This window comes from Neoarius graeffei, chromosome 9 (assembly GCF_027579695.1).
Source record: "Neoarius graeffei isolate fNeoGra1 chromosome 9, fNeoGra1.pri, whole genome shotgun sequence".
Lineage (NCBI taxonomy): Eukaryota > Metazoa > Chordata > Actinopteri > Siluriformes > Ariidae > Neoarius > Neoarius graeffei.
The window spans coordinates 65,173,206-65,197,566 of NC_083577.1; the positions used below are offsets into that span (position 1 = coordinate 65,173,206).

The window sequence follows — 24,361 nt, forward strand, 5'->3', positions numbered from 1 at the left end:
TTTCATCCATGAGAGGATAAATACCTGATGCTCCCTACCAGTCAGACAGAACTGAAGAAGCCTTTCGGATGAGAGGTGAAATGTCTTCAAGAATCTTCAAGCAAGTCCAGTTGCTCTCTTTTACCACCCATAGTTTACCATGGATGACCTGGATGACTGAGAATCTTCACAGACAACATGTGTTGTTATGGTAGTTTTAGGCTACATCCACATGACAACGGCAAGGAGATTTTTTTTTAACGGGTAAAAAAAACATCGCGTCCACATGGGCAACGGATCAGTAAAATATCAGGTACATATGGCAACGCAACGCTTGCTGAAAACGATGCAATACACATCCCACACCTCTACGTGCGCTGTAAGATGGTCCCATCGGAGACACCAGAACAATAGAAGAAGTAGGACGCATGCGCATAAACCCCTTCTTCTACCCGGCGTGAATGAGTGAGTGCTGCTTGTCCTAGTCATGTGATTGTGAGGTCATCGTAAACAAATCCGTTCTACTCATCCAGATGACTTTGCAACGGCGCCATTGCCAGATTTTTCCACTCTGGAAACCGTTCTCAAAAAATATCGTTTTGGGGCACCCAAAATGCCGGTGCCGTGTGGATGCCAGGCCGAAACGATAAAAAATTTTATCGGATTCACCTGAATCCGTTGCCGTGTGGACAGGGCCTTAAAGTGGAAAACGTAAGTGGATCAGCTTACCCCCAACTGGTTCACTTTGCCCCCTTGATTTCTCTGGTCTGTCTAAGTTTACCCCTGAGCTGGGGTAAAGTGAGACACAAGACCACTTTTTAAAAAACAATCATATTTTCATTGCCCTTTGTCCTGAAAACATTCTGATAATTTCCATAGCTAGGAAACATCCTGAATTAATAGGAAATGTGTACATTTTACTGATATATCATTTTAGCTTGGCTAGAGAGGAGCAAATGTAAAAAATGGCTCACATTACCCTGCTCTCCCCTACAACACTTGTCAACTCCTTAGGGCTTGTATTGTTCACCATTTAGCAGTGGATGTACTGTTTAGGAGCCATAGTGATAAGTCTTGAATAAATCACCACACTTTTTGCAATCTGCTGAAAATAGCTTGTAATATAAATAATATGAAAAGGGGAGGGGTACAGTCGGTCAACCAAAATTAAACTGGGCCTTTTTTCATGTTCAATAGAAAAAATGAACCAAGATTTTCTCATCTCATCTCATTATCTCTAGCCGCTTTATCCTTCTTCAGGGTCGCAGGCAAGCTGGAGCTATGGGCGAAAGGCGGGGTACACCCTGGACAAGTCGCCAGGTCATCACAGGGCTGACACATAGACACAGACAACCATTCACACTCACACCTACGGTCAATTTAGAGTCACCAGTTAACCTAACCTGCATGTCTTTGGACTGTGGGGGAAACCGGAGCACCCGGAGGAAACCCACGCGGACACGGGGAGAACATGCAAACTCCACACAGAAAGGCCCTCACCGGCCCCGGGGCTCGAACCCAGGCCCTTCTTGCTGTGAGGCGACAGCGCTAACCACTACACCACCGTGCCGCCCCGAACCAAGATTTTAGTATGAAAAAAAAATCCACAAGCTTTAAGGCTTCATCTTATGCCTACATGTAAATATGAGGCTTCAGTTCTACGTTTCCCATTTGTGACCCTTCAACATGACATGATAGGATTCAATACTAAACTCCAATGTTATGGTCCAAAACTACACTTTAATCCCATGATTTAATGACAAATTAAATAAATCAATCCCACTTCAGTCCAACACTTCAACTCCAACCCTGTGTTCTAACCACGTGACAAAATTCACTGCTAAACCTCATTGATATGCTTTAACTCCACTCACTGAGATTAAGTGATGCACGGTAATCCCTTGTTTTGGCTCTATGCTTGGTGTGTACTGATCGTGCAGGTCCTTTTCCCCACTAATCCATTTCCCGAGAGATCCACAGTGATTCAGCTCCCAAAACTTTTTTTTTTTTTAAATCAGTGCTTTTACTGGACGGCACGGTGGTGTAGTGGTTAGCGCTGTCGCCTCACAGCAAGAAGGTCCGGGTTCGAGCCCCGTGGCCGGCGAGGGCCTTTCTGTGCGGAGTTTGCATGTTCTCTCCGGGTGCTCCGGTTTCCCCCACAGTCCAAAGACATGCAGGTTAGGTTAACTGGTGACTCTAAATTGACTGTAGGTGTGAATGTGAGTGTGAATGGTTGTCTGTGTCTATGTGTCAGCCCTGTGATGACCTGGCGACTTGTCCAGGGTGTACCCCGCCTTTCGCCCGTAGTCAGCTGGGATAGGCTCCAGCTTGCCTGCGACCCTGTAGAACAGGATAAAGCAGCTAGAGATAATGAGATGAGATGAGTGCTTTTACTTTTAATATTTCATCTTTCCCTGCAACTTGAAAATCATTTTTTTAGATGAAGCAAGAGACATTTCTCATTATGTTTACCTGGAATCCTTCTTAGGCCCAACATCCTATAATATTTCAAGATGATGGACTTCAACCTTATTCAGTATTGAATGATGTTTAATTATTCTTCACAGTGGCACTTGGCGGAACAGATTTTAGCTTTAGAAGTGTACGTCCCTGAAACAGAGTGAATCATGGTAGAGGCACAAGTTATAAGTTCCTAAATCTGTGTATTTTCTTGTGGATTAAATGCAGGTAGAACCTATAAAAGTGAAGGTAAATGTTTCGGGGTAAATTAATTTATACAGTCCAGGCAGTAGAACTGGTCAGAGGAGTTCACTGGAGTTGGATGTGTGAATTTGTCATTTTACCAAGGCAGAGCAGGTTTGCCTCACAACACATTACTCTGAGTAGAAGACACTCAAAATAATTATACTTCTTTTTAAAATTCAGTACAATAGAAAAACCAAAAGGCACGGTGGTGTAGTGGTTAGCGCTGTCACCTCACAGCAAGATGGTCTGGGTTCGAGCCCCGTGGCCAGCGAGGGCCTTTCTGTGTGGAGTTTGCATGTTCTCCCCGTGTCCGCGTGGGTTTCCTCCGGGTGCTGTGGTTTCCCCCACGGTCCAAAGACATGCAGGTTAGGTTAACTGGTGACTCTAAATTGACCGTAGGTGTGAATGTGAGTGTGAATGGTTGTCTGTGTCTATGTGTCAGCCCTGTGATGACCTGGCGACTTGTCCAGGGTGTACCCCGCCTTTCGCCCGTAGTCAGCTGGGATAGGCTCCAGCTTGCCTGCGACCCTGTCGAACAGGATAAAGCGGCTAGAGATAATGAGAGGAGAAAAACCAAGAGCCGGACAACCGCTGAAACACTCATACCAACAGTCTGTAGCAGTGATTATCCATCAATTTAAAACATTCATTTATCCAATTATACAGGCCCAGGGTCCCTGTGTCAATCCCAGTTATTGTCTGTGTGGAGTTCCACGTTATCATGTCTGTGTAGGTTTTTCTGGGTTCTCAGGCTTCCTTCCATGTCCCAAAAGTATGTGGAAGAGTGGACAGACTACTCTAAACTTTTCCTAGGTGTGTGTGCACGGGCGTGTGTGCATGGTGCAAGAGTATCAAATCCAGGGTATATTCCCAACTTGCACCCAGTGTTACAGGAACAGGCTCTGGATCCTACAGTTTTACTGAAGATGAATGAATGAAATTAACCTTCTGAAAGTGATCTTCTGTAACTGCTTTATCGTCATCTTAGACACAGTCCAACAGCTATCATGGGAACAAGGCAGGAATAGAATGTCTTTAAAGGATGCATAAAAAAAAAAAAAACCTACATCATGCTTTCATTACTTTTGTTTGGACAACTGTAATCCTGGATGTTCAACTAAGTGCATCCAGTTAGTCCAGAATGCAGCCTTTAACAACACTTTCATTTTTTTAAGAAGTTCCTCACCAATGAAATATCCTAGTATGTTTAGGATACCGAGGAAACCTCAATTTCCATTTCTCAGCTTTAATTCTACACAAAAAAGCAAATCTGGGCGTTATGAGACATAGACTTTTGTGGTAAACTTGATATTGGTGCCATTACCCTACCTTTCTCATGTAATCAGGTTGTTGATGATGGTCCCATAGGATGCCGATGTCTCAGGGAGTCCATAGGTTTTGTGGGACTTGTGCTGTTCCGGTGTTGCCTTTTATTTATGCAGTCATCCCTAAGCCTGGCAGAGTTCTCACTTGCGCAATGACAATACAAGCCTTGATGCTGTAATCAGCTTTTACATGTTCATCTTAGAAGTATATACAGTTTTGATTTACCCATCTTCAGTTGGATACTCATGCACTTCCCAACTCTACTTATGCTTATAACTCATATTGCTGTTACAGTGAATAAAATCGCCTGTATTCTCTAGACTTGTACTTTCCAAAAACTGCTGCCACGACTTGATTTACATTCTTATCAAGACCCCTAATAACACACACAGGCTAACATTTGTACTTCTTGCCTTTTCACTCAAATGATCAAAAGCCTACTATGCAATGTTGCCCAGAAGAGGATATTTTTTTCCTCAGGATTCCTAATGTGTTTTCAGCGAGATTTTCCATGGTACTGTTGTCTCTATACCTGGATTTATTTAAAGGAGAGAACTGAAGGCAATTTTTTATTATCAAAATTCTATTTCTCATTTTATTAAATATAGGAATGCATTTTAATAGTTATTTTGTCACTGCTATAGCAAGTTATGAGTGTTTGAAATATGCTATGTAATATATCAGTCCATATGTCAAAGCAATGGCCGTAAACGAGATTCGTTGAGACTTATGCGAGACATCGTAGGACGGAAGTAAAACGTACAGCGGAAATCAAAGTGACCGACGTCTGCCAACGTTGTCAAAAGACATGCGCGCCGTCTTTCCAATGCTGATGTAAATCAAGCCGGAAGTTTTGTTTTGATAGCAATCAGGAAAGTTTGAAAAAAGTAGGCAGTAATCGTCATTTAAACTTGTTTTTGTGCAATATTTCATTTGGAAAACAGTTTTCAAAATGGCGGCACTGACACCTGGCTGACACTTCACGTTTCGAAGTCTCGCACAAGTCTGGTGAAGATCGTGCAGATAAGCGACGCCTGCTGTGGACCAAATGAGCTAAATTCAACATGGCTAAAAACCGAATAGGCCGATAAGTATAACATTTAATTGCAATTAGTTGCAAATACGAGTCACGATATAAGGTTACTAAAACCGAAAATGTAATTGAATAACATGTTAAGAAATAAAGCAAGTTTAAAAAAGACTTCAGTTCTCCTTTAAAGCTGCTTTGTTAAAATGTTTTTATTAAAAGTGCTACATCTCATGTATCAACATTAAGCACCAACTTGAACAAAATATAAAACTCATATTTGAACTGAGTTCATTGCTATGCTTCAAACCACGTCTACATATGAAATGTTATGATGTGCCTTAATGCTACACTTTCACTCTATTCTCCCTGCCTAAACAACAACCCTATGCTTCAACCAAACTTTACAAGCCTACAGCTCAATACTATGCCTCATCGCTATGCACTATGCTAATTTTCAACTCTTCCTACATCATTTATACTTTTGTGTATTTTGGCATTTTGATTTAGTCCCAGTATGTTCTCTTCTCTTTCTTTATTTTCTTCATTAACTTAAGATTTTAAATTTATTCTACTTAAAGACAACAGAAAAAAATGGCAAAGAATATGTTTGTAAAATTGCACACGTACATATTTGTTAGACATGTAGACACTGTACACACACACTTTGTTCTTCAAATGGTCAAAACATTTTTTGCTAATTCAGTTTTACAGCAATACTGTGTCATGTTTCCTGGTAGCATTAAAGCACCTAACAGTGTAAACATTTCTTTTAATATATTTGTATTTCAGTAAAAAATGCTTTAATGCATTTTTAAAATGTTCTTCCTTTTCATAGAAAAAGAATACCAAATTAATTATAAATAAAAAATAAATAAAATACATTCACCATAATAGTAAAGTTATATATGTAGAAAAAAAGCTGAAGAAAAACGTCAAGTACATTTTTACAGAATGGAAAGCTCTTTTGTCAGTCCCAGCTGTAAGTGATGAGTTCTGTAAAGAAACAGAATTCGTATTGCACTTGAACAGACACCCAATCTTACCTGAAACATTCTGGATTAACGTTATCATGCCACACCATACCCACCATGAGTGCTTGATGAACTACTTGTACTTATGGCTTATGATGAAAAACCAGTGAAGTGATGGTGTAAAGGATAAATTCAAAGATGAGGGCTTGCTTGATGACAAATTTAAAGCAGCAGTAGTCAACTGTATTTTTCTGAGGCTTTTCAGCCACATTTAGTTTATTTGTTTCAAGACCTCAGTCCATCTCCGCTGAAAAAATCTCCTCATGCTGTGTCCCGCCCGTCCAATGTCAGAATCATCCTCATTAAACTTTTCACAGTTCTCAAAAACTAAGTTAACATCAATGATAAAGGTCTCCAGATTCAGGTATCTGAAAACAAAAAACACACATACCTAATTAAAAGGGATCACTTTTAGAACTTCCAAGAACAGACCCAGTGTACAACTTCCCTACCAAACTTATTTTAGGAAAAAGCAAGAAAAAATACCAGTAAGTGAAATCACAGCTGCTGAAGACAATACATCCTTAAAAACTTATATACAAGTGGGAGTCTGGAAAAAAAAAACCCACTGGATGTTACGGTTCCTGAAATCTATCAAACAGCCAAAAATAAAGGCAAAAATCTGGTTTTCACCAAAATTTCTACAGTGTCTTACAAAAGTATTCATCCCCTTGGTGTTTGTCCTGTTTTGTCGCATTATAAGCTGGAAGTAAATTGATTTTTGGGGGGGTTAACACCATTTGATTTACACAACCTGCCTACAGTTTAAAAGTGAAAATATGCTGTTTTACTGTGACACAAACAATAATTAAGATGGGAAAAAAAATCTGGAGTGTGCATAGGCATTCACCCCCCCAAGTCAATACTTTATAGAGCCACTTTTTGCTGCAATTACACCTGCAAGTCTCTTGGCGTATGTCTCTATTAGCTTAGCACATCTAGCCACTGGGATTTTTGCCCATTCCTCAAGGCAAAACCGCTCCAACTCTTTCAAGTTAGATGGGTTGCGTTGGTGTACAGCAATCTTCAAGTGATGCCACAGATTCTCAATTGGATTGAGGTCTGGGCTTTTAACTTGGCCAGTCCAAGACATTTAAAATGTTTCTCTTTAAACCACTCCAGTGTAGCTTTAGCAGTATGTTTAGGGTCATTGTCCTGCTGGAACGCGAACCTTCGTCCCAGTCTCAAACCTTTGGCCGACTCAAACAGGTTTTCCTCCAGAATTGCCCTGTATTTAGTGCCATCTATCTTTCCTTCAGTCCTGACTAGCTTTCCTGTCCCGGCAGATGAAAAATATCCCCACAGCATGATGCTGCCACCACCATGCTTCACTGTAAGAATAGTGTTCTTAGGGTGTTGGGTTTGCGCCACACATGGCATTTCCCATGATGGCCAAAAAGATTCATTTTAGTCTCATTTGACCAGAGAATCATCTTCCATGTGTTTGGGAAGTCTGTCACATGCTGTTGGGCAAACTCCAAATGTGTTTTCTTAAGCAATGACTTTTTTTCTGGCCACGCTTCTATAAAGCCCCACTCTGTGGAGTGTACGGCTTAAAGTGGTCCTATGGACAGATACTCCCATCTCTGCTGTGGATCTTTGCAGCTCCTTCAGTGTTATCTTTGGTGTCTTTGTTGCATCTCTGATTAATGCCCTCCTTGCCCGGTCTGTGAGTTTTGGTGGGTGGCCTTCTCTTGTCAGGTTTGTAGTGGTGCTATATTCTTTCCATTTTACTATAATGGATTTAATGGTGCTCCCTGGGATATTCAAAGTTTGGGATTTTTTTTTTAATAACCTAACCCTGATCTATACACTTCTCCACAACTTTGTCTCTGACCTGTTTGGAGGCTCCTTGGTTTTCATGTTGCTTGCTTAGTAGTGTTGCAGAGTCAGGGTCCTTCCAGAACAGGTTAATTTATAGAGATCATGTGACACTTTGATTGCGCACAGGTGGATCCTAAATCAACTAATTATGTGACTAATGAAGTGAATGAGTTGGACCAGCTCTTATTTAGGGGTTTCATACGAAAGGGGCTGAATACCTATGCACACTCCAGATTTCTGCTTTTTCATCTTAATTATTGTTTGTGTCACAATAAAGCAACAATTTGCACCTTTAAAGTGGTAGGCATGCTGTGTAAATCAAATGGTGCTAACCCCCCAAAAATCCATTTTAATTTTCGCTTGTAATGCGACAAAATGCCAAGGGAGTTGAATACCTTTGCAAGACACTGTACCTAACTTGGCACATCAGCATCAAGAAATCATAAATATACTTCACCAAAATGATGACATGTCCTGAAAAGATCATGTTGGGGGAAGCCATGGCCTAAATGGGTAGAGAAGCAGCTTTGGGACCAAAGGTTTGATTCCCTGGACCAGCAAGAATGGCTGAAGTGCCCTTGAGCAAGGCACCTAACCCCCAACTGCTCCCCAGGCTGCTCTGTGGACAACATTCTCTGGATACGTTGTACGTCGCGCTATATAAGAGCGTCTGTTAAATGCCCATAATGTAGCGTAATGTTTGATAAAGACCCAAGACCAACAAAACAGCCTAAATACATCTAAAATCTTGTGCAATTTCCTCACAAAGTGAAATGTCATTATTTGCTCAGGGTTTTTCTGGATAGCTCTGACCATGTGAAATGGACAAGTCTAAAAAAAAAAAAAAAATCCTGTTTGTAATCGGATACTGGCAAATTTTCTTCTCTTTTCACATGTGGAGATAATCAGATTTTAAAATGCTCCACTTGTGGTCGAGATGTATGAAAAAGAGAAACCCATTTCAGTTATGGATTTCTTGTAGCTCTTATGTGAAGGTTCTTCCTAGGCCGCCACCACACACACACACATTACTTTTCACATTTAGTAAAGCTGTCGGGCACAGAGATACATACTGGCTGGTGGACAGTTTCTCCTGAATGGTGGAGAAGTCCATAGGTTTCTTGATGACTTTGCGGTATCCAGGGACTGATTTGGGATTGACAGGTGCCATAAACGGCCAGGCGTCCTGATGAGCTTGCAGCTCTGCCAAAAGCAATCTGCACAGTAATAATGCACACATGACTACCAAAATAAAACACATTCCAACCAAGATATCTAGAAATGTTCCCAATTATAAAGCAAGCAAGTAAATCTGATTTAGACACCATATTTAAAACAATGTCTGCTCACGTACATGCTATATATAAACAAAGACATGATTACACATTAGTATGTATACAGTAGCTGTATATACTACTCATGTGTTCACTTTGACTGAAGAGTCTGATACCTGCACAGCTCCAGGTCTTTATTGCTGTCTCGGGCTGTTTTAGATCTTTTAACTTGTGTTGTGCTCTCCTGCTTAGTGGTGTTGCTGCACAGGCTGTCCTCCATTTTTCTTTTTCTCATTTCCTTTCCTCCTTTCTTGGGTGTGCTGCTGGCACTGGTGCTGGGTGTGTCATTCTCTGAGCCCTCTCCTGTCATACACGCTTTCTTGCTGCGTTTGGCTCCAGACAGCTTTTCACCCCCTCCACTGTTTCGAATGGCTTGCTTCTGACTCTTCTGTGGAGAGTCACTCACCTGCAGAGAAAGAGAGAGAGAGGGAGAGAGAGAGAGAGGATTATATTAAAATGAAAACAACAAAACAATCACCGCAAGGTGCAGAGCTATCTTTTGGAAAGAACACCACGTTGCTAAAAACATGAAGTCCGAGGTTCAGCATTAAATAGTTTGTGTAACTGTGTGAAAATTGAACATCCCATCATGCATCACATTAACGATGCAGTCAAAATCTTTGCATTTTTTTTATTGTACATATATTTATTTTGTGATATTAACCCAACAGACAGCTTCCCTAACCTTGGCTGTGCAGGTAGGGCAGAACCAATCTCCTTCAGGGATGGTAGTAATTTGAGGATTATGGCAGTATGTGTGGCATCCTTTATCACAGCCATCACACAAGAGCAACAACTCTTCCTTGTCCCCCTTCTGGCATAACTGACAGTACTGACAGCAACACAACACAGCACGGACACTCAGCATTATCAGGGAACAAAGCACAGCTCCTCCTGCCTTTCATAAATCCTCATTATAACTGCCATAATTGCTCTCATCTATTCTTTAGATAGGAGGAATTGCCAATTAATATATTATTTATTCATAACTACTGTGGACTGTTCCAGTGTATATGTATCTTGCTTACCACTTTCATGATGGATCTCTCCCATGCGATAGAACACTGTAACTGCTGTAGGCAGAGTGAAAGCTGGGCAGCACTACGCACTTCACGCAGTGCTTTCCTCCACAGCTCTATCCCTGGGGCCAAGTTTTCTCCTTCTCTGTATGATAAAAGCAAATATTTGCAACACTCACTGGGCAGACAGAACATCCACACCCATGCTCAATGCAAACTGCATTACCCATAAAAAAGCTCCCAAAAGGAAATGATGTGTGCCTCTACTAAGGCAAAACAGCATTTTTAGTTACACATGACAAGCAGGTTAAGTTAATTGGTGGCTCTAAATTGACCGTAGGTGTGAATGTGAGTGTGAATGGTTGCGTGTCTCTATGTGTCAGCCCTGCAATGACCTGGCGACTTGTCCAGGGTGTACCCCGCCTCTCGCCCATAGTCAGCTGGGATAGGCTCCAGCTTGGATAAGCGGCTACGGATAATGGATGGATATAATGATATATCTTTGACACATCACAACCCCTGCCTTCCATTCAGAAGGAGGCTGCCTAAATAGGCACGGTGTTGATGTCTCATTTTGATGGGTAGATAAAAAGCTCTGACTGGCTCAGAACTTTTGGACAAATCCGAAACGCCTATCAGAGGCAGCATGTTCATTTCTGTTTACGGAATGAGAGTTCTTTTAAGTTTTGCCAAACATGACAGACTGGCTTACTACCTAAAATGCCACCACAGACATATAAAATTTAGAGATGCAACATTTTCTAACTACTATCTCATTATAATATTATAAGGCAATTGGAAAATTGAATTGAGCCACGTCTTGAAAGTTTAGCCAAATGCCTAGTAGTTTTTGATCTCTTAACAGGAAATGGCGATATGACTATCCGAAGACCAATCATAGGCCATGCATGACCATTGTATGATAAATCTCCCATTCATTTTAACCCAAATAAACCTTATAATACTAAGGTCACCCACTGTATTTGTATGATGCTCTTCTGAGGGCAGGATGCCATGAACCACAACTTTATTTTTTAATTCCAATGACTACATCTTGCTCTGAATACCTCATTGTTGCTAAAATGTCCAAAATTGTTGTTTCTCTGTCAAAATTCTGGTCCACAAAGTGCAGAGAGCCCATATATAGCAAGCTATTGATGGTTGTGATCAACCAAGTTATACCAATGTACCGTACCAATATACTAGTGTGATATAAGCAAATGTAACATACAAGTCGTTAACAGACCAACTACAAGCCAAAGAAGTAACATCATGGAGGAAACTAAAATGCTGGATGACCTACCCATCATACTCCGCACTAGTGGTTGTTGCAGGAGCCAGCATGCTAACTATACTCTGGTTATCCAGAGTGATCTGGATGGTGGCGTTTAGGGGACTCTTCAGGTACTTTCTCTCAATGTTATGCTCCAGCTCAAACAGGTGCGCTACTGCTATATCCAGTGGGTTATCAGCCCGTCGCACAATGTCTGTGTTTTCATTCTTGCCCACAGCCTTGTGCTCATAATAGCGTAGGTCTTTCCTCTCAGACTGTGGCTCTGTGGGCATCCAGCCCTGATCAACAGAAAAACAGGAAAATGTACCTATGCTCCCAAGTCTTTTTGAAGAATTGGTAGAAGCAGCAAAAAGACACTTACTTTGACTTGTAGGCTGGCAGAAATGACTCTGCGCTCCAATTCTTCCACCTGTTGCAGCACAGCAGTATCCATATCCATGGCGTGCTCCTCAACACACCATCTCTGGACCGTCTCCTCACACACCTGGCTCTGCTCCAGCTCACACACATCAATCACAGCAGCTGTACAGGTACATAGATGAAACACCGATTAGTTTACAAATCACCCAAAATCAGTACAGTGTTTTGTGTGTGTGTTTATATAAACATATGCTGTTTCATGGAGCTGGAAACTCAATGATTCATTCAGCTATAAATTGTTTAGTTAGCAGATTAATTAACGGAGCAGTTTGTAAGAAACTGCAGTTGGCAGGAAAACATGACAAACGCTCCAATCCCACCCAACCACACACACACACACACACCTTCTGTCGAAGCTATATACAGCTGCTGGGTTGCTGTCCAACAAAAAAAGGGCAAAAATAATTTGAACTAATTTCAAGGTCAGAAAAAAAATTTAAACAGAGTAATCAAACTAGTCAGATCCATCGCATGGCAATGCAGCAAATGACAGTTTTAGGTGTTTTTAAAATTATGAAAATATTATTATTACAGCTCTAGAAATGCTTTTAAACACAATGTGCATCTTTAAATATCCAGTGAAATATAGGATTTACCGTCTTTGTTCTTGGCACAGACTTGAGTGAGGTACTCCATGTGTTTCTGGAGTTGTTTCTGTAGGACTCTCTCCCTGATCCCACGAGGGTGACAGGCACTCACAATACTCCTTAACTCCTCAGAGCTGGACACCTTCCACCACCCGGTGAGCATCCCTACAACATATGGCAGGGGTTCTCAACCTTTTCTGCTTCGAAGCCCACCTATTCATACTTGTAACAAGTCAGGGCCCATTAAAAAAAAAGATCACCAATTATTTTGGCTCATCTGTTCTATTAGAATCTAATAATCTAATGTAAAAAGTGTATTAATGGGATGCAACATCACTCCCTGTTACAGATGGGAGCCCAGGAATTACTTAAATGCAATAAAAACAAACTGTTTTTAATTGTAGGTATTGTATTTAAAACTGTATGGATGTGCCAGAAGCCAAACCATACGTGCAGGGCATTCTCAGTTAAAAGGGATTAATGATCCAAAAGTGGAGTCTGGTCCATTAACACAATAACTTATTGCCATGATTGTGTATAGAAGTTATTCAAACCAAGAAGTACACTCAAAAGAAGTGGATTTAGAAACCACTCAGTGGGATTAGATCCTTACATGTTAACAAAGAAGGATTTTTCCAATGAAAGAAAAATTTACCAGCTAAATTTGACATTAGTAGAAAAAAATTTTGATCCTATTGTAGCTATAACTAAATACAAAGACAATAGTTATGCATACTAATAACCTAATGTGAAGATAATTAACAGATAAGGTTTTTTTTTTTAAAGATTGTGTATATTTTTAGTCTTTTATACACTACCGTTCAAAAGTTTGGGGTCACTTTGAAATGTCCTTATTTTTGAAAGAAAAGCACTGTTCTTTTCAATGAAGATCACTTTAAACTAATCAGAAATCCACTCTATACATTGCTAATGTGGTAAATGACTATTCTAGCTGCAAATGTCTGGTTTTTGGTGCAATATCTCCATAGGTGTATAGAGGCCCATTTCCAGCAACTCTCACTCCAGTGTTCTAATGGTACAATGTGTTTGCTCATTGCTTCAGAAGGCTAATGGATGATTAGAAAACCCTTGTACAATCATGTTAGCACAGCTGAAAACAGTTGAGCTCTTTAGAGAAGCTATAAAACTGACCTTCCTTTGAGCAGATTGAGTTTCTGGAGCATCACATTTGTGGGGTCGATTAAATGCTCAAAATGGCCAGAAAAATGTTTTGACTATATTTTCTATTCATTTTACAACTTATGGTGGTAAATAAAAGTGTGACTTTTCATGGAAAACACAAAATTGTCTGGGTGACCCCAAACTTTTGAACGGTAGTGTATTTGTAATTATTTGTATCTGTACATGCACGACCCCACCAGCTCTGCTGATCAACTTATCATGTTTAAATAAAGCTAATCATTCATTATGAGCTGGAAAATTATCCATCCATTGAGTTCCCGGACATCTCAAACTACCTGGTGCTGCAGACATTGTTATACATGGACAAACAGATGAAAACCTGGAAGAGCATGCAGGCAAACAACTTTTTATATGTGGCTGGGTTAAAGATCTGGGGATCAGAACACAAGATAAATCCTGTATCATTTTTGCCTGGGTAAGGAAGAATTTCTGGGCTTTGTATGTGTCTTTGCGATGGTTGCTAGGATGCTAGAAGTTTTAGTATCGGGCGTAAACAAACCACAGCTGTTCGATTCTCAATCCTCCCTGCTCTTTTCTTCCAGCAGGCATCACAGATCCATATAATTTATCCACAAACACATTTATTTATTCCACCCACTGTGCATGCACGCTGTGTGTGTGTGTGTGTGTGTACACGTGCGCGAGGAGGTTGAACGCAAAGGAGGAACACGACAATAATAAAAGACTTGTTCTTCTTAATTTACCCACAAATTTATTTATTCTACTTGAAAGGTGTACGTCAAACCAGCTACAGGATTTGGGATACTACGACATCCTGAACTATTTGGCTTCAAACTTGAAAAAAATTTGCGGCCCACTAGATGACGGGCCACGGCCCAGTGGTTGAGAAACACTGACCTATGGCACATACGGTACATGCAAGCTAGCCTTCAAAAGCACAGAAGCAACATCTTGAGCTTTCACAGGCATATATGAATGTAGTAGTCACTGGTGCTCTCCTACCTTGTGGAATAGGCTGTGGGGAGGGGAGGTCGTGACTTCTAGCCATTTCTAGAGCAGGGGATTTCTCGCCGGATGGTACTGGGGACTCGCTCTTACTGGTGGCCACACTAGGGTTCAGGAGGGGGCCCCCTTGTCTTGGGGACATGGGCATGTCGTTGGTCATATTTGGACTGATAACTTCAGGTTGCCTGGGAGGAAATGGCAGGTCCATCATGTGCTTCATCTACAAATAAAAAGGAACACACTTTTTAAAATGGCGCATTCACAGTTTTCTAACCCACAATTCCATGATGCCACATTTCAGGGAAAAAAAAGCAACTAAATTGTATTACGTATCTATAAAAAAAGACATCACTTTTAATGGTGGTGATCATTTGCCTTGTCATTTGCTTGTGTGAATGCAGAATAAACAGCACACATACTTGAAGTCCTTCTTTTAAAAAGTTATTGATTGGTGCAGTAGCAGAAGGGCTGACAGAAGGTGCGATGTTGCCGGAGGAGATCGTGGAGGTAGACTGGGTCATGTTGTTGCTGGTGGCAACTGAAGAGGCTTTGGCGCTGCAGGATGATGGACTTGTAGAACTGGATGTCAAAGAGAACTCATCACATGGTGAACGTGGCAGCAGGCTGAACCAGTGAGCAGGTTTCTCTGCCAGAGTACTAGAGAGTTGGTCACTATTTACTGGTAGCTCATGTTGCTGGTTGCCAACATGGACAGGACTTAGAAAAGTGCTGACCTCAGATTTAATTTCCTGATTTAAGTTAGTAGAGAGGCTGCTGGGTAACATCATTGAAGTGTTTGTAGGCAATTGGGGAACAGTGGAAATGACGTCTTGAGGATCACTCCTGGATTTCTTTGCGACCTCGAGCAGTTCGCTGAGTTTGGAAAAAGAACTTGGCTTCTGCAGGAACAGATTGAAAGAGCCATTCTCCTGCTGTGGATCCAGACAGGAATTTTCATGCTTGGCCTGTGGGTCGTCACAAGGTTTCTCAGCTGGTACCTCTGTGGGTTCCTCTTTCACTGAAATGCACTGAACACTCTGTGACCTCTCAGACTCATGCTGAACTCCTTGTGGATCTGGACAAAAAAAACAAAAACAAAGACAAAACCCCAGTTGTCGTATCACTTCATACATATAGATCTACAATAGTTAGTGTTCTATCCCTCATCAAAAAAATTCCTGTGTAGGGATTGCCAAGGATGGCTCATGTGACAAAATAGTTCCACCATTCATTGATTAAGCAATATATCTTGTGACATGAAAAAAAAGGGATATGGTGTGAGTCAGTCATGGTATATCCTGGATATACCATGAACTGATGTCACAATTTCAACCTATACAGCCGACTCGAATCACAGCTGTGGCTCCATGAGCATTTTTTGTGTGTAGATCTATGCATCATGATCATGCCTAGCAAGGCTCACATGGTGGAGAGGGACGAAGACGGTGACTTTGACCTTTAATTTTTTTTTTCTTTCCAGTTAACCCTTTTAGTTTGGAATTTTTTGATTAGGGATCTCATCTCATTATCTCTAGCCGCTTTATCCTGTTCTACAGGGTCGCAGGCAAGCTGGAGCCTATCCCAGCTGACTACGGGCGAAAGGCGGGGTACACCCTGGACAAGTCGCCAGGTCATCACAGGGCTGACACATAGACACAGACAACCATTCACACTCACATTCACACCTACGGTCAATTTAGAGTCACCAGTTAACCTAACCTGCATGTCTTTGGACTGTGGGGGAAACCGGAGCACCCGGAGGAAACCCACGCGGACACGGGGAGAACATGCAAACTCCGCACAGAAAGGCCCTCGCCGGCCACGGGGCTCGAACCCGGACCTTCTTGCTGTGAGGCGACAGCGCTAACCACTACACCACCGTGCCGCCCCTTGATTAGGGATATCAATCAAATATACCACACACTGAGAGCCACCGGTAAATATTTGGGACTGTGCCCCTCAGAAAAATAGTACTACTGTATACCAACCACCTCAGAGAATCCATAATTTCAACCGGAGCCTCTTAGTGCACGGTATATTAGATTACTATATTATACTAGAGTGTTAGTGTTGAATAAGATATCTTTATATTTTAAATTTCCAACGACGAAGTGACATTCAGAATAAAAGTTATGTTATTCTTACCTTCTCTACTCACTGTACCCTCAACAAACACCCCTCCGCACTGAGGAAGAGCCCAGTAGCGTCTCTTATAGCGATCCTGCCCTAGCATTGTTGAATGCAAGGAGTTTGAGGACTCAAACAGTTTACGGCGGATCAGAAGCTGTTGCTGCAAAGGACAAGCGTTGCCATTAAAATTATGCAATCTATCATTTAGCATCACCGCAAATGAATCCCACTCATAATGTTAACGATCACAACAGCAATAAAAATGTTTTTATTTGTTTATATGCATTTACCTTGGCTAGTTTCTCTAGCTCTTTCTCTAGCTCTTCCACACTGGCTGTTTGATCCTCATCGTCCTTTAAACAACAACAACAAAACACAACTATTCATATGAAACAGACTGCAGTCGAATGTTTACAACAAGCCAATGATTACATACATTTTTGTGAAGAAATCTTTATGATGCCAGTTTTTTGACTCTCCATTCGTTTTCAGAGCCACTTGCCTAATATTCTCCTACATACCTCTTCCTCACATGTCTCCGTTTTCTTGTGTTTCTTCCCTCCGTTTTCCTCTTCATCCTCATCCTCCTCTACTTGATCATTACTGTCATCATCCTCGTCATCATCTTCCTCGATGCCGCCAATCTTTCTCTTACGTTTATGACCAGTGGTAGATGGTCCCAAAGCCTGGCTCTCTTCACCTCCTACACTGATCTCACGCTTCCCAATCCGCTGAGCATAGATGCTTCTCAGTCTACACATATAAATTTTATCTTAATGACTTACATAATATGAGCTGACAGTCATCTTACACTGAATCTATATCTTTAGTTAATCAAAACGAGATCATTCCTGTGTACTACTTACTTGCGAAGGCTACTCTCAATGACACATTTTTCTCTCCGTAGGTTTGTCATATGGTCAAAACTTTTGTCAATTTCCCTACCAACCAGAAGAAAAAAAAATCAAATGAATTATTACACTGATATATTTTTATTTTACTGGTATGTGTGTGTGAGATGTTTAATGGCTTACATAACCACATTCTTGCTGCTGGCCAGCTCGTTGACCAAGAAAGCCATCATGGAGGCTTTCTGAGTGGGGGTGTGGGCCTGAAAGCCTTTGGTCTTTAAACTCTCTACCAGTGGTGAGAGCTCCGTCTGACTGCAGTGAGCGGCCATGTAGATCTGCAAAATCTCGGACATGTTCTCCTGGTTTATCTCCACACTGGAAACGTGCTCATCAAGAGCCGTTTTAGCCTACCATATGACATTCGTGAAATAATGATGTGATTAAAGCATACAGAGTAATGTGACAAGCGCTAAAATATATTTTCAGTGCAGTTTATGAAAGCTTGGAAGCATGTGTAAGAATTCTTCAGTATTTTTTTTTTTTTCACGGTCCAGTTTCCATCAAATCCTGCGCTCTGATTGGCTGGTGAGCAGGTCCGTATCCTACGATACGGACCCCAGTTATGGACCCCAGATACGGACCTCTGGCGACTCGCTCATTCACAACAACAAACATAGTGGCAATTTTTATCAACATTTATCTTTTTTTTTTTTAAATAAGACTTGTAAGATTTTTATCAAAAATCTTATAAATTTTTGCCAGCATTTCTCAGAAGAATAGCATTAATTTTACAGCATGGATAGTGATAACGACAGTCTTCACAGCGAAAGCGAGTTTTACTACCCTGAGGAAGAAGAAATAAAAGAAAACATTTCAGGAGAAAGTTAAAAACCTCTAACTGCTGCCAACACCGAGCAAAAACATGGCTGAATCCTGAATGACTCCTATTTGTATAAATAGGGGACTACATAGGCAGCAAAATGTAGTTTTTTTTCCTGCCATGGAAGTGCACTTGTATACCGAGGAGGAAGCAACTTGCATTACAGCAGTGAATGAGGATTCAAAATGGCGGCTCGGCTCGGTTTTCCCTTTCGGGCGCTCTCGTTTTCTGTTAGAATTTGGTAAAGAAAAAAAAATGTTAAAAAAAAACCCTGTAACTGTTGCTAATGCCAGGCAAAAACATGGCTGAATCCTGAATGACTCAATTTTGTATAAATAGGGGACTACATAGGTGGCAAAACGTAGTTTTTTTTTCCTGCCATGGAAGTGCACTTGTGTACCGAGAAGGAAGCAATTTGCATTATAACCATGAATGAGGATTCAAAATGGTGGCTCGGCTCGGTTTTCCCTTTCAGACGCTCTCATTTTCTGTTAGAATTTGGTAAAGAAAAAAATAAAATTATTTACCAGCTTAAGGTCGGTCCGTATGGTGAAATACCGTGACCTCGGCCTTGAATACTGACCTCGGCCCAGAGGGCCTCGCTCAGTACTTTCAAGACCTCGGTCACGGTATTTCACGATATGGACCTCCCAGCTGGTAAATAACATGTATTTCCAGAAAGATCCAAAATTGTTCTCGTCAGGGTTCATATTGGGGAATAGTGTCTTATGATGCATACTAAAGCACACTATGATGCAGCAAAACAAAAGATTAAACTGATGTAAATAAATTATAAAAGACACTGAAAATATAAACACGACCATGTGTTAGAAAGTCTCTAAATAACTGCAGTTTGGCTGATACCATGGTAGTATCCATAACATCCCTTGTCACTTGCAAGTCAAAGATCTCATCTCATCTCATTATCTCTAGCCGCTTTATCCTTCTACAGGGTCGCAGGCAAGCTGGAGCCTATCCCAGCTGACTACGGGCGAAAGGCGGGGTACACCCTGGACAAGTCGCCAGGTCATCACAGGGCTGACACATAGACACAGACAACCATTCACACTCACATTCACACCTACGCTCAATTTAGAGTCACCAGTTAACCTAACCTGCATGTCTTTGGACTCAAGTCAAAGATGTCAAAGCAAAATAGAAACCCGGATGTCGGCCATGTTGGTGGATATACAAATGCGGGATCAAGCGACATTCCATACAAAACAGTCACGCTTGCGCAACTCTCTTTGTTTTTCCACTTCTTTAAGCATTCTTTTAGCTCTGCCATATCTTTGTGCTGTACATGGTTGTGGTCACAACAGTACTCGTGGCCGTGGCATGTTCTGATTTTTTAGAATTGCGTCCATGATTCGGAAAGAGGGCAAGGAAACTGAGGCTTAGTACGGAGAGGAGACGAGCATGGCTGAACAACATCGGCAGGGCTGAGCTAACAGAGGCTAAAACCAAAACAGCTCATGTTTGCAGTAATCATTTTATCTCAGGTGAGATTAAAAAGCTTTCTCGATAATATCATGGAAGACTTTTGTTTCGTGTTGCTAGAATTTTGCTATAAAATGAGCGTTCTCTTGTCTTGGTTCACTCGGTCATTGTTATAATTTTACCACGAGTATTACCATTTCACTTCTAGGAGCGCCAGCAAAATTATACGATAGAAACAATCCAGACTGGGCACTCACTCAGAAAATAGGCTATGTTTCATCCAAGGTTGGACTTGATTCTTCAGCAGCCAAACCAGATATCTGGGTCCTCAATGGTTGGTAGAAGCGTCTTATCTTCAGAAAAGTCTGACTTTTTTAAATAATATGGGTCAAAACCACATATATCTATCTTCTCTTTGTATCAAATCTTCGCTTGACCGTTCAAATCATGGCAATACTAAGAAAATTCAGCATTGTTTACAGACACACTTACAGCAGCTGCTGTCCTAGTTGCTTTGTATATCCACCATCATGGCGGATGCTCATGACGTAGCACGTTTTGATCACGTGGTTGCAAGTCATCTATAGGCATTTTCTCAAATTATCTGTTCCTGACATTATCGGTCTTCGTGATTGCTTGCAATTTGATGCTGAAGTTGAGCAATGATATAGTTCCAATTCATTATTTGGTAATTAAGGAATTTGAGGTAGACCAGGAGGTCTCTCTGTAAGGTATTATATGTACCATAGAGATATTTGATCAAGTTACCAATCCCCCAAATAATCCCAGACATATCCTCTTGACGGTTGAATATCATATCATCTCCCCTCATGTCATCATGTTGCTGCAGCAGTATGGCTCCTAATCTGACATCTGATGTGTCCGATCTAACCACATATGGCTTGGACCTATAATAATTGACATTGCCCTTAGCTTCCCAGAGCTCACTTTCTTATACAGTGGTACTTGAAAGTTTGTGAACCCTTTAGAATTTTATTTCTGCATAGCAGATTTTCACACAAGTCCTAAAAGTAGATAAAGAGAACCCAGTTAAACAAATTTGAAAAAAATATATATACTTGGCCATTTATTTATTGAGGAAAATGATCCAATACTACATATCTGTGAGTGGCAAAAGTATGTGAACCTCTAGGATTAGCAGTTAATTTGAAGGTTAATTAGAGTCAGGTGTTTTCAATCAATGGGATGACAATCAGGTGTGAGTGGGCACCCTGTTTTATTTAAAGAACAGGGATCTATCAAAGTCTGATCTTCACAACACATGTTTGTGGAAGTGTATCATGGCACAAACAAAGGAGATTTCTGAGGACCTCAGAAAAAGCGTTGTTGATGCTCATCAGGCTGGAAAAGGTTACAAAACCATCTCTAAAGGGTTTGGACTCCACCAATCCACAGTCAGACAGATTGTGTACAAATGGAGGAAATTCAAGACCATTGTTACCCTCCCCAGGAGTGGTCGACCAACAAAGATCACTCCAAGAGCAAGGCGTGTAATAGTCGGTGAGGTCACAAAGGACCCCAGGGTAACTTCTAAGTAACTGAAGGCCTCTCTCACATTGACTAATGTTAATGAGTCCACCATCAGGAGAACACTGAACAACAATGGTGTGCATGGCAGAACAATGGTGTGCAAGGAGAAAGCCACTGCTCTCCAAAAAGAAAATTCCTGCTTGTCTGCAGTTTGCTAAAGATCACGTGGACAAGCCAGAAGGCTATTGGAAAAATGTTTTGTGGATGGATGAGACCAAAATAGAACTTTTTGGTTTAAATGAGTAGCGTTATGTTTGGAGAAAAGGAAAACACTGCATTCCAGCATAAGAACCTTATCCCATCTGTGAAACATGGTGGTGGTAGTATCATGGTTTGGGCCTGTTTTGCTGCATCTGGGCCAGGACGGCTTGCCATCACTGATGGAACAATGAATTCTGAATTATACCAGCGAATTCTAAAGGAAAATGTCAGGACATCTGTCCATGAACTGAATCTCAAAAGAAGGTGGGTCATGCAGCAAGACAACAACCCTAAGCACACAAGTCGTTCTACCAAAGAATGGTTAAAGAAGAATAAAGTTAATGTTTTGGAATGGCCAAGTCAAACTCCTGACCTTAATCCAATGGAAATGTTGTGGAAGGACCTGAAGCGAGCAGTTCATGTGAGGAAACCCACCAACATCCCAGAGTTGAAGCTGTTCTGTATGGAGGAACGGGCTAAAATTCCTCCAAGCTGGTGTGCAGGACTGATCAACAGTTACCGCAAACGTTTAGTTGCAGTTATTGCTGCACAAGGGGGTCACACCAGATACTGAAAGCAAAGGTTCACATACTTTTGCCCCTCACAGATATGTAATATTGGATCATTTTCCTCAATAAATAAATGACCAAGTATCATATTTTTGTCTCATTTGTTTAACTGAGTTCTCTTTATCTACTTTTAGGACTTGTGCGAAAATCTGATGATGTTTTAGGGCATATTTATGCAGAAATATAGAAAATTCTAAAGGGTTCACAAACTTTCAAGCACCACTGTATAATCCTGGATTCTTAATGCCCCTGCTTTCTTTCCCCTGACACATCTCACCAGGTGCCCTGTCTTACTGCAGTAGGTACAACAAACCACCTCCTTTCTTCTTGGACTCATTCACTTATGCCCTGTTATATTACAAATTACGCGCTGTACTAAAAGGTTTTCATGATTCTGTTCCACAGGTCTAACAGCAAGATCTCTTTACATCAATTTCAATTTACTGTTTGTGTGTGCAGGCATGTGTTCCTCACCATCGATCCTGGTGGAAAGCCTGGATCATACACTGCAGCAGAGAGTAGGCCAATGAGCAGATCCTGCAGCTGAGCTGCACTAGGGCTCAGGTTTAGGAGTCCTGCCTGCAGCATGTGAAGGGTGGGCAGCTTCGTGCTGCAGTCTAAATGCAGTACCTTCCCAAAGCAACGCAGGAACTGCATCACCATCAGGCAGTCCCCAACACAACTATCCGGTAACAGCAGACCTTGTAACCGTGACAGCTCAGGCAGAGCCTACAGGAGATGGCATGAAAAGAAGGTTAAGTTTATTTTAAAAGGTACACCCACATGCTCAAAATTACCCAGAACGTGTATGGCTTACTCCTGATACACAGTTTGCTCTGTACCAGCATCTTTCCTCTCAAAAAAGAAAATTAGCATCCACTGCCAGATTCAATTAAAGGGTACTGGTACAGCATTTAAACATGATCAATACCACTACAAGCCTCAATTATAATAATGTACACAAACGCTACCAAATGATTAGCTATCATAAGCTTAAAACTCCAAAAGCACGTCAAGTTTTATTGCACTTGGGCAACCAATATGTAGCCAAGGATGTGACAAAAATTCATTGATAGCCAGGTACGGGAAGTCAAGTAGCCAGTGTAAACATACTTGTTAGCCTGGATTTAGTCAGCTGTGAAAGGAGTTAACTTCAAGTCAGTATGGACATCAGAAAAAAAAAATGGATCTCTGTTTGAACCTTGGAAAAACAGTGTTCGAAATACTTTTTTGAACCAGGTTGGAGGCAGAAGTTTGGTTGCCCCTCAACATTTTAGGTTGTCCCACTTTTAAGTCCCTAATTTCTGCAAAAACTCGAAGACATTTATCTAAATGTATGACCTACTCATTCTAAACCTGCCGAGCTTCACCAGAGAAGCTCTCAACCCGAGGGTTAAAAATCAAAACAATGGCCATGCTCTCAAAGCGATCTACCAACATTGTTTTCATTGTAGTACAATGGAAATACAAGCGTCTTGGAATTACCCCGGCACTACTAAGATTTACAATGAAATTTGAAGAAAATAACCAAGAGTTGCAAACCTGACGGGGCAGTGATGATCCTCATTTTTTTTTCTGCTGCCGCTTTGTGCGTCGCTGAGCCCTTATGTACAGTGATACTTATTATCTTCATCGTTTTACAACCACTGACAAACGCATTTCTGCCTCCTGACTTGTCGAATTCTATGCACCAGTCACAAAGCATCTTTTCGGTCTCTTCTCCTGTGTCGTGATGTAGCCATGAAGGCTTCCCCGCCGTTGTCTGCTCACTAGCCGTTTCCTCTTGCTGTACCTCTGTTTCAGTCCTGGACGTTCCTTGTCCTTGCTCTTCTGGACTTTCACCTGTAGCAGCAGTCTCACTCTCAGCTCCTCGACTAGCTGACTTGGAAAAATACTTGAACAAAGTGCTCTGACTCGCCATGTTCACAAAACTCCAAGAAAGTTCCAGAAAACTTGAAATATCATGATGTCGTAATGAGGCTCGAGGTTCGTAAATTTTCTCTGTCAATCAATGTCCGGG

At 41.3% G+C, this 24,361-nt stretch overlaps 1 protein-coding gene across 8 annotated transcripts in view; it reads right to left on the minus strand.

Annotated features, from left to right (window-relative positions):
• Nucleotides 1-5,645: 5,645 nt before the first annotated feature.
• Nucleotides 5,646-24,361, minus strand: part of LOC132891943 (bromodomain adjacent to zinc finger domain protein 2B) — a 107,518-nt gene continuing 88,802 nt past the window's right edge. For 5 of the 8 annotated variants that reach the window (XM_060930097.1, XM_060930100.1, XM_060930099.1 and 2 more), the window contains 16 exons: nucleotides 22,816-23,070; nucleotides 17,884-18,107; nucleotides 17,716-17,790; nucleotides 17,371-17,602; nucleotides 17,140-17,202; nucleotides 16,865-17,009; nucleotides 15,139-15,794; nucleotides 14,717-14,939; nucleotides 12,560-12,715; nucleotides 11,905-12,065; nucleotides 11,553-11,821; nucleotides 10,259-10,394; nucleotides 9,916-10,062; nucleotides 9,347-9,636; nucleotides 8,970-9,113; nucleotides 5,646-6,440 (listed from right to left, as the gene is read on the minus strand). In XM_060930097.1, coding sequence (XP_060786080.1) covers nucleotides 6,284-6,440; nucleotides 8,970-9,113; nucleotides 9,347-9,636; nucleotides 9,916-10,062; nucleotides 10,259-10,394; nucleotides 11,553-11,821; nucleotides 11,905-12,065; nucleotides 12,560-12,715; nucleotides 14,717-14,939; nucleotides 15,139-15,794; nucleotides 16,865-17,009; nucleotides 17,140-17,202; nucleotides 17,371-17,602; nucleotides 17,716-17,790; nucleotides 17,884-18,107; nucleotides 22,816-23,070 — 3,333 coding nt within the window. In that variant the 3' untranslated portion in view covers nucleotides 5,646-6,283. Of the gene's footprint in view, nucleotides 6,441-6,862; nucleotides 8,402-8,969; nucleotides 9,114-9,346; nucleotides 9,637-9,915; nucleotides 10,063-10,258; nucleotides 10,395-11,552; nucleotides 11,822-11,904; nucleotides 12,066-12,559; nucleotides 12,716-14,716; nucleotides 14,940-15,138; nucleotides 15,795-16,864; nucleotides 17,010-17,139; nucleotides 17,203-17,370; nucleotides 17,603-17,715; nucleotides 17,791-17,883; nucleotides 18,108-22,815; nucleotides 23,071-24,361 lie in introns of those variants that run through there. The other 3 variants (XM_060930102.1, XM_060930101.1, XM_060930103.1) reach the window with 3 other exon arrangements.